This window comes from Raphanus sativus, chromosome 4, assembly GCF_000801105.2.
Source record: "Raphanus sativus cultivar WK10039 chromosome 4, ASM80110v3, whole genome shotgun sequence".
In the NCBI taxonomy this organism is placed as follows: domain Eukaryota; kingdom Viridiplantae; phylum Streptophyta; class Magnoliopsida; order Brassicales; family Brassicaceae; genus Raphanus; species Raphanus sativus.
The window spans coordinates 16401210-16411057 of record NC_079514.1 but is presented as its reverse complement, the minus strand read 5'-3'; the positions used below and the strand labels follow the sequence as shown (position 1 = coordinate 16411057).

Here is a 9848-nt window from a genome sequence, read left to right as displayed (position 1 = left end):
AATTTATTTTCTTGTAAAACAAGAATATAATATGAAAATCACTCTGACCAGGTCATGATAACACATCCAAACCGTATCTGGTAACATTTTTTGCCATAAAAACTTAACGATTTAAAACATTAAACTAAAGCTGGACCTCAAATCAGATATTTGATCAAAGATGGTTCTAACTTCCAAGACCGAGGACTCAAAGTCTGCAACTTTTGTAACCCATTTGATATAATATGTATCACAGGCCAAAGAAACAGAACTGGATAATCTGAAACCTCAGGTCTTTATTATACTTTTTGTCCCTGGGTTGCTACTACAAGTCGCGTACACACTGATGGAGACTGCAACAATTAGAAAGGTTTCTCGACTGATTTCTTCTTGAAAATGGCTTCCGAAGCCAGAGACGGAAACGGCGCCGTCTTCTCCATAAACTCCTTGACGGTCTTTAAATTAACCGCAAATCCTTTCTGGCTGAACGTGTCAATAGCGGACCGGGCTTGTTCGACGCCCTTTTCTCTGCACAAGGCATCAACCAATCCAACGAAAGTGGGGATGTTGGGAGAGTGACCAGACTCGAGCATCTCAACGCAGAAATCAACAGCATCGTCGAGCATGTTGCAAGTGCACAATCCCTGAACCAAGACACCATAGCTGAATGCGTTCGGAGATATTCCAACGGTCTGCATCTTCCTGAAAATCCTCTTAGCGTCATCGATTTTATGAGCCTTGCAAAAGCCCTCCACAACAGCAGTGTAGATAACCACCTCAGGGATTGTACCCTTGTCACGCATCGACCCGAATAGCTTCATCGCTTCCTGTACAAGCCCATCTTTGCAAAGCCCATCAAGCATGGCCACTGCGTTGGGAATCAGACCTCCTTCCTTCATCGCCTTGAAGATCTCGTCCGAGTCTTGAGGATCCGGTAATGGCTGGCTTGTTTCCTCCCCCTGGGGCTTTTGCTCCTCTTCCTGATGGGATACACCAAGCTTGAACTGTTCGAGGAAGCCATGGTCGGATAGTGTGTTTTCAAGTTTAGGGGTTTGAGAAGGCTTAGCGGAGTTGGAAGGAGATCTCTCCCCTCGCAAAGGTCTGTTGGGTAAAGGCTCTGGTGGGTTCTGCTGCTTTTTGTCGTCCCCCGTTGAGAGAAAGCGAGTAAACGGCGTCGTAACGCGAATCTTCTTCGCCATCTGCCTCGCAAAGACGACGGCTTTCAAGGAGGGCACCATTGTGATTGTGATTAGGGTTTGAATCCCACAGGTCTCAGGCTAGACGATATACATATGTATATTTCCATCGGGGGACATTAGTGGGCTTAACTAAGGCCTTTTTCAGTTTATATAGTTAACTGGGCTATTAGTGGGCTTAACTCTGCTTCACTCGCCAGACTTAGCGCGTGAACTTCAGAGTCCGAGAACACTTGAGTTACAAAGAGACTTTCCCTATCGTCTCCATCTCTCTCTCATCTGCGACGTAGATTCATCACCACCAAAATCGCCGCCATGTTGAGACAAGCTTCTCGCCTCCTCTCCCGATCCGTCACCGCCGGATCCTCAAAATCGACGACGGCTCGTGCCTTTTCAACGGAAGTTCCGTCGACGATCGATTCGACGTTCGTGGAGTCATGGAAGAAAGTCGCACCGAACATGGACCCGCCCCAGACTCCTTCCTCGTTCATGAAGGCTCGTCCGACGACTGCGTCTTCGATTCCGACGAAGCTCACCGTCAATTTCGTCCTCCCTTACGCATCTGAGCTTTCCGGGAAAGAGGTCCGTTTCCATCTTCCTCGATCGATGTTCGCATTTTTGGTTTTTCTAGGGTTTGATCTATGTTTCCTACATCTGGAATGTGTGTAGCTTTTTGTTTGTGATTCACCTGAGGATTTTGGAAAGTGTAGTAGAACGACATTTCGGTATTTGACTCTTGATAAAGATACAAAAATGTGGCTAATTAGGTCTTAGGACCTTTGATTTGGTTTACCCCTATATTTTAGGGTTTGCCTTTGATGTGTTTTAAGAGTTGTTAACAATGAAAGACTTGTTAGTGATTAAGGATAACCAAATCTCATTAAATACTCAGCTTAAACCATGAGTTGCCTCTCAGAAATGTTGCTTTTAGTTGTTAGATTCTTTTATCTACTTCTTTTAGTATGTTTCTTGTTAGGTTTGTCGCCGAAATGCTGAGATTAGTTGATTAACCCGCTGGCTTTAAATCAACTGTTAAAGTTTGATGTTTTGTATTTTAACTCTTAAAGATATTTGTTGTCTCTGTTCATAGGAATGATCCTAGTTTTAAGTGTATTTTTTTCCTTGGTTTTCATGGTTTCTATACAATGAGATTGACAAATAATGTTTTTCGAATATGATCTATTATTTATCTTGAAATCTTGGTATTGACAGATTTAAGTAGGGCTGATAGTTGATATATGTGAATTTTTTTGTAAACTGAATATCGGTTCCCTTATGCTTTGATTTACATGAGTTCATTTCCATGGCAAGTACATAATACGTTCATTGTTATATCGTATAGTATTCTGATTCTCATAGGCTTGTTCGTTTACAGATGAATATCAGTATGCTACCACTGGTAGTGAATTTACTTTGGTATCTCCTCATGTAGAATATGCATTGAAATATCTTATCTTCCCAGATGCATCGAACGCTTATATCTTCTTCTTTTTTGCAAGTGAAAAATCATCATCTTGTTCTTTTCACGCAAAATCAGAACTAAACCTAGTTCTTGATTGGTTTATTTTCTTGTATATATTCAATCATAACTCAAAGCTGATTGGTTTCTCCTCTTTTTCAACTTCAAGGTCGACATGGTCATCATTCCAGCGACAACAGGACAAATGGGTGTTTTGCCTGGACACGTTCCAACCATCGCTGAGCTGAAACCCGGTATCATGTCCGTTCACGAAGGCACTGACGTGAAGAAATACTTCGTGAGCAGTGGTTTCGCGTTTCTCCACGCTAATTCCGTGGCTGACATTATCGCGGTTGAGGCCGTGCCGCTTGAGAACATTGACGCTAGCCAAGTCCAAAAGGGTTTAGCTGAGTTCACACAGAAACTTGCTTCTGCATCAACGGATCTTGAGAAAGCAGAAGCACAGATTGGTGTTGAAGTCCACAGTGCTATGAACGCAGCTCTCTCAGGCTAAGACAATGTTCACTCTCCTTCTTTCTTCCAAGTAAAAGAAAAAGAAAATCATTTTGCTTTTCAAATGATTAGTGAAAGTCCCTTAACTGCAAAGGATGGAATAAATAAGAGACTAACGTTCCTCTTTGTTTTATTTGGGTTGGACTTTGTTTGAATAAATGATTTTGTTGAGTACACAAACCAACATAAAGTTTATTATACTCATATTTTCTCCTTGTTTGTTTTGGGAAATTATGTTCCCGAATTTATAAATGCTTTCCATTTCAGACATCATTTTTCCTCATTTTGCATTTGTTTTGCAATTTTTTTCCTAGAGCGAAAAAACAAGCAGTCGTCCTCACCAAATCAAAATGTCGTTAATATTAAGTTATAATTTAGAAATAATTTACGATTACTTGGTGTTGACATGCCATATTATTTAGTTATGTCAATTCAATAATTTATAATTTTATGGAATTTGAGTTTTTTTTTAACGTCTGAATTCAATTGAAATATTATCCAAGATGAGAACATCAACTGAAACAAGGAATAACATAAAACCATAATCGAAGATGAAATTAATTCCTACACTAACTCAACCTGGAAAGGTTTAGGAGAGTGGAGCTTCACTTCGAACCCAATCATGTAACCACGCTGGTCCTCCAAGAGCCAGATACGACTGGAACCACCCATCTCTTAAGACACTTTTGTTATATCTGTGGCCACCTGATTTGACGATGCAGCGGTAACGAGGCCATTGGGCAGGTCCTTTGATGGCTTCACTTCTATGGAATGTGGGTTTAATACTCTTAGAAAGTAGTAACATATGTAGACCCAATGTACCGCAAGTTGTAGATCATAGCATTACCAAATTGCGCTCACTTCTATTCGATTGAAGTGAAAATATTAATGTTTCAGATAGAGTGGCAGAAAAATATATGATTTATTTTCAAAGGCGTTTAAATATCGAACAACTCATGATTAACAAACGAAATATTAAGAGTACTGATTTGTGAGAGACGGGTAAATTAAATTAGATGATAAATTTGAAACTCATTACATACACACACTTACAATACAGATGAGAGATCTGAGTGAAAGAGAGAAAGCAAAGGAGATGCAGACATTCTGAAGGTACCTTACCGAGTGAGCCAAAGACGATCTGTGGCTCTTAGAGACGATAGAGTTTTGGTCATGTTTTTGTCATAATTTAGAGTGGTTCCGCCATGGACAACCTCCTTCAAATGCATTCTCCAAAACGTCTTCCATTCTCTTTGCCAATATCACCTGTTTTGCATCATTCATACCAATTTACATCATCACCGACCAACCCTGTTCAGAGTCTAGTTTCTCTGTGTTTTTATAGAGAAGTAAAACCTAAACATATTTTCTTGTTTAGGTGGTCGAACCATCAAAAAGCCAGAGCCTGTGCTGGAAAATATAATATACCAAGAAGGATACTTAAGACTGAAGTTTAAAGTCTTACCTCAAGGCTGGAAAGTACAGCGGCGGGTACTTCAACCAAGTCCTTCGAGTTCCTCTGCGGTAGAATCACTCTCTTGATTCCGTAACGATGTGCAGCCAATATCTGTTCATACATTAACCCGGCCGTCTTTAACTTATAACCTTTTAAATTTCAGTTACTTAAGAAATAATGTTTACCCAGATTCAGTTTTCCGTATGGCTAGAACTGGAGGGGGCTTACCTTATCTTTGATGCCACCAACGGGTAGGACGAGACCTCTGAGCGTCATTTCTCCGGTCATGGCTGTGTCTGCTCTTACGCGTTTCTGACTGAACAGCGAAACCAGAGCTGTTACCAAAGTCACTCCCGCTGAAGGTCCGTCTTTCGGGACAGCACCAGCAGGAAAGTGAATGTGGATGTCTCTTCCATCGAGAACATTCATGTCTCCCGCAAGTGCTAGCTTGAAATCCGACGCACGTGCTCTTACCTATAAAAACATCAAATAGGTGATCAACTAAATAGTTCCGACTATTAGATGCGCGGTCAAGGGAAAGTGTTTTACCCATGTAAGAGCTAACTGAGCAGATTCTTTGATAACATCTCCTAGTTGGCCAGTCAAATGCAGTTCCCCCTTGCCCACCATCGATGTAGCCTCCACGAACTGGACCTCCCCACCAAAAGTAGTCCACACGAGACCCACCGAAACGCCAGCTGACGCCACTCTATCAGCTGCTTCACTGTCATCAAACCTTGGAGGCTGCATTCCACCCAACAAAACAGTACCAAGACTTAAGTTCCACAAATATTACGTTGGTATCACAATGTATTATTCCGCTATATTAAAAAAAAAAAAAAAAAAAAAATCTATTCCGCTATATAAATATATTTAAAATCGAACAGAGTAAAGGAGAGCTTTACCCCAAGGATTTTTTCAAGCATGGTCTCATCCACCACCAAAGTTGAGTGACTCTGGAAAGTAGTTCCAATCTCATGATCATTTTCACCCATTGGAATAACTTCCATTTCCACTTCGCCTCCCTCAGCCATTCTACCATTAAGCAGAGGAGAAGCAAGTTTCTGCACATCTTTGCTCAGTGGAAGAGTTTGTTCATGCTCTGCGACCATCACAGCAGCTGCACGAGCCACAGCAGCCAAGTTTCTTTCCAGACTACGAACACCTGCTTCCCTTGTGTACCTCTGAATTATATTCTTTACCATAGCCTACGGCCAAAATAGTAAAGAAAAAAAAAACTAACTAAGAAACTGCATAAGCCCGACGAGTTATGATTATCAGCAGTGCATCAAATTTTTCAAAATAATAATGTAATGTACCTCCGGAATCTTGAGGAACTCAGAAGTCAGCCCATGTTGATCTAGAACTCGAGGAATCAGATGACGCATTGCTATCTTAAGCTTTTCCTCTTGCGTATAACCTGGCAACTCAATTAGCTCCATCCTGTCTAGAAGAGGAGGTGGAATAGGCTGAACCCTATTCGCAGTGGCAACAAAAACCACCTTCGACAAGTCATATGGAACATTCAGATAGCTGTTTTTCCAGTTAAGTGCAACTGTGGATTTATCTATGAAAGAGTACGGTTGTTGCCTAAGAGAAGGTGAGATTTAAAACTAACGAAACTTCATGAGAAATGTAATAGGATACTGATCATTAAAAGATTTGTTCTGCTCTGGATCCAAAACTTCCAGCAGTGCCGAAGCTGGATCACCCCGAACATCTGAGCCTGTTTTGTCAATCTCATCCAACAGCATAACTGGATTGCAAACACCAACCCTCTAAAATCAAAACATAAAGCAAACCCGTCAGTGATATAAATATACATATATATATATATAATAAACCATTATGAATGATTGTAGTCAAACACGACATTAACATATTAGAAGCATCCACAATGCAGTTTTGCAACATATCGTTCAGAACGGCTAAGTGGCATTCATTTTCATGATCAATAATATTTTGTTTCACTTACAATTTTCAAGGTTAGACAGACAGCAATCAAAGTTTTCTGTTACCACCTAGTTCTTTCGAAATACATCCCCAAGTTTCTTTCAGATTTATTTCAGCATAACTTAGATGTGTCTTCAGGAAGAAAAAAACTCACCTTTAACCCATCAATGAGGCGCCCTGGCATGCTTCCTATGTAAGTCCTTCTGTGTCCTCTAATATCAGCTTCATCTTTCACACCACCTAAAGATAGGCGAACAAATTTCCTACCCAGCGCAGCTGCAATAGATGAAGCCAAAGATGTTTTACCCACACCTGGTGGACCAACAAAGCATAACACTGGGCCTCGCGCATCTGGTTTAAGCTGCAGTAGATAAGTTTCAATCAAGATAAAACCGGGAAACTGAAGATGGTTAATCGAAAAGATAAAAAGAAAGAAAAAACAATCAACCTTTCGAACAGCCAGGTATTCAATGATCCGTTGCTTGACCTTGGCTAAACCGTAGTGATCACTGTCAAGACGTTCTTTTGCTGCTTTTAAATCCAACTCATGTTCTTCGCTTGCTTTCTCCCAAGGAAGATCAGCCAAAAGCTCTAGGTAAACTCGTGAACTGTTATAACCAGGTTGCTGAGGTTGCATCTTTTTTAGTCTCCTACATTAGGAAATTTTAAAAGGAAATTACAACTGAGGAAACTCAAGTTGGTCCACAGCACACAGCCATCAGCAATTTTCCTCTAGGACAGCATACCTCAATTCCCTTTGAGCATGCTTCCATATATTAGACGGCATTCCCGCAGCTTGCATCTTTCTTTCAAGTGCAGCTACATCATCTTCATCATCATCGTTGTCACCAAGCTCTTCTTTAATAGCCCTCATCTACAAAAAGAAGTTTCGGTGTTATACCACTTATGACAATAACCGAGTGCCAAAACAAAACCAACCTGCTGGCGCAAGAGATATTCCTTCTGTGACTTTGACAACTGGCCCTCCACTTTTTGAGTAATCTTCTCTGCCACACGAATTGACTGCCACAAGAACATCAAAATGAATTCATAATGGCGAGAGGAAAAATACAGAACCGCTAGAATTACTCTATGATTAGTAAAAGCTAACCTGCAAATGCCGATCAACTAGTTCAGTAGCCTTTGAAAGTCTAACTTTAAGGTCAACTGAATCCAGCATAGATAGTTGCTCTTCAAAACTCATCTCAAAACTAGCAACAAATATGTCTGCTAGTTTATGAATGGGAACCGTCTCCAAAAGAACTTTTGTCCTTCCACCAGTTTTCTGTTTCTGAAAGAAGAACCAATGCATGGTTTATAAGTTCAATCAAGATAATCGGATGAAAACTAAACAACTGATCCCATGGACAGACCAAATATACCCCAAAGACAACCAATTTCGCGAAAGAAATATCAATAGATTCGGCTTGTGTCAACTTTTGTAATTAATTTTGCACACTCTAATCCTGAAGCAGCAACGAAACTTGAGAGGAACAAAAAACAGAAAGATATTCCAGTTTGACTAAAGTTACCTGCTCAAGCACAGAAACCAGCTCCATAGCAGTGGTCTTAAACTGGCGTGACAGTGATACAAAATCTGGGTCTTGTTCCACTTGCTCCAACTCTGCAGATGGACAGAAAGGAAACCAGCTAAAGACATCAATGTGCTAGCATGTAGCAAAATGCAATATAAAGTTAAAAACTGATGACAACTTGAAATAAGCCAGAAATACTATCACTAATTCACTACCAAACAAGCTCTGACTCAAAATTATTATATGTGAGAATCTCTAACTTCAAAACAGTTTTTAAACGCATACATTTGTAGTCTAATAATAATATATAGGTCCTTACCGTAGTATATAAAAAACTTAATTGCTTAAGAAAATAAATATTTGACATAGGTAATCACCAAAAGGGAAATAACGTATATCTTACCTCCCTTAGTCATCTCGAGCGATGTAATCCGCGCAACAGAGTAGGGTCCTCTTTTTCCAAGCTCCTGAACATTAAACCTACTCAAACCTTCAAGGACAACGACATAGGTAACTCTTCCACTGGGTTTCTCCACCCCTCTCGAAAGATGCAGAGCACGAGCTGCTACTCCCCTGAACCATTAGAGAAACAACATTAGCATCACTCAGCACATGCTCAGATCAGACATTCATATTAGTATGATAATAAACCGAACCTGGTATGCCAGTGAACTTCCTGCTGATCTTTAGCATCAGACTTTTGAGCATCTGTTGTGCCAACTAGAAACTTCAAGCTTCTTTCTCCAGAATCACTTCCACCACCTAAGGCAACAAAAAGAGAGATCAAAGTCAACACAGACACACTCATCAAATCCATTTTCAAGCAGTACCTGGATTAATCATAGTCCCAACTGAAGAACCCTCAGCATCATCTCGAACAGGTAAAATACCAATCAACCCCTTCTCTTCTTTCTGCCATAGCTCCTGCTCCACTAGCGTCACACTAAATTCTCCCAAAAAAAAACAAGTTATCAATTGAAATCAAGAATATTACGATTGTACACAGACTCTCTAATCCACGACGATTAGGGTTATCGATAACCAATTACGATCAAATACCACCAGATTCGTAAGTATGTATGTATGGACCTGCTATGAGAAGTGCAGCGGATTCGAATAATGGCTCCAGGTAAGAGAACCTTGTTCCTGAATGGTAGAATTGCTAACCGACTCGGTAGCTCCACGGTATCCGCCATTAACGTCTTCTTCTTCTTCTTCTTCGATAAAGAGTTTTCTCTTCAAATGTCAAATGGGATCGGTTTGTTTAATAATTTACCGAAGCTTACTTCTCTCTTTGTCCTCCTACGTTTTAATCATTTGGATTATGTATTATTTTATTCTATACATATTTTGTTAAATTTATATTTTGGTCCTTATACTATATCTCAGTTTAGCATTATACCTCTTGATTGTTTAATTAGTTCTTAATCTTAACCATTCGTTCAATAGTTTTGTCGGTTACTAGTCCCAAAAGATTTGTAAAATAATTATATATCTAACTCGAATGATAATAATATAGCAACGACAGTTTATACAAGCTACTTTTTGGTACGTAAATGTATTATCAAATATAAATTTTGATAAAAAGTATCTATAATTAACATTTAATAAATTAATGTAATTCTTATAAAAAAATCAACGTAAATTAAACATCGTAAATAATAATAATAGAATAAAAAATTTCAAAACCAAATATTGAGAAACTCAAATGCATAATATTTTTTCATTTTTACAAAACTCACAATCAATAATAAAAA

The 9848-nt window shown here is 39.5% G+C and overlaps 3 protein-coding genes across 3 annotated transcripts; 1 reads left to right on the top strand and 2 right to left on the bottom strand.

The window, feature by feature from the left end:
* Positions 1–193: 193 nt before the first annotated feature.
* LOC108854068 (pentatricopeptide repeat-containing protein At4g38150) lies at positions 194–1253 on the bottom strand. Its single transcript, XM_018627564.2, has one exon. The coding sequence runs from the start codon at positions 1215–1217 to the stop codon at positions 342–344; it is 876 nt and encodes a 291-aa protein (XP_018483066.2). The 5' UTR covers positions 1218–1253; the 3' UTR covers positions 194–341.
* A 153-nt stretch (positions 1254–1406) lies between these two features.
* Positions 1407–3420, top strand: LOC108848260 (ATP synthase subunit delta', mitochondrial). The gene is made up of 2 exons (XM_018621581.2): positions 1407–1757; positions 2804–3420. Exons 1-2 carry the CDS (start codon positions 1491–1493, stop codon positions 3146–3148), a joined length of 612 nt encoding a protein of 203 aa, XP_018477083.1. The 5' UTR covers positions 1407–1490; the 3' UTR covers positions 3149–3420.
* A 630-nt stretch (positions 3421–4050) lies between these two features.
* On the bottom strand, positions 4051–9395 carry LOC108854916 (lon protease homolog 2, peroxisomal). Its single transcript, XM_018628597.2, has 17 exons — positions 9181–9395; positions 8922–9034; positions 8748–8853; positions 8495–8664; positions 8089–8180; positions 7668–7847; positions 7496–7579; positions 7303–7430; positions 7005–7206; positions 6711–6917; positions 6251–6381; positions 5923–6136; positions 5509–5811; positions 5153–5347; positions 4832–5077; positions 4613–4714; positions 4051–4413 (listed from the first exon to the last, which is right to left on the bottom strand). Exons 1-17 carry the CDS (start codon positions 9285–9287, stop codon positions 4330–4332), a joined length of 2664 nt encoding a protein of 887 aa, XP_018484099.1. The 5' UTR covers positions 9288–9395; the 3' UTR covers positions 4051–4329.
* Between the last annotated feature and the right edge of the window lie 453 nt (positions 9396–9848).

Coding starts and splice junctions, on each gene's coding strand:
- LOC108848260 (XM_018621581.2), top strand. CDS start 1,491: ATGTTGAGACAAGCTTCTCGCCTCCTCTCCCGATCCGTCACCGCCGGA. Junction 1,758..2,803: donor CTGAGCTTTCCGGGAAAGAG/GTCCGTTTCCAT, acceptor TTCAACTTCAAG/GTCGACATGGTCATCATTCC.
- LOC108854916 (XM_018628597.2), bottom strand. CDS start 9,287: ATGGCGGATACCGTGGAGCTACCGAGTCGGTTAGCAATTCTACCATTC. Junction 7,431..7,495: donor AATATCTCTTGCGCCAGCAG/GTTGGTTTTGTT, acceptor TTCTTTTTGTAG/ATGAGGGCTATTAAAGAAGA. Junction 5,348..5,508: donor TGCTTGAAAAAATCCTTGGG/GTAAAGCTCTCC, acceptor GGTGGAATGCAG/CCTCCAAGGTTTGATGACAG.
- LOC108854068 (XM_018627564.2), bottom strand. CDS start 1,217: ATGGTGCCCTCCTTGAAAGCCGTCGTCTTTGCGAGGCAGATGGCGAAG.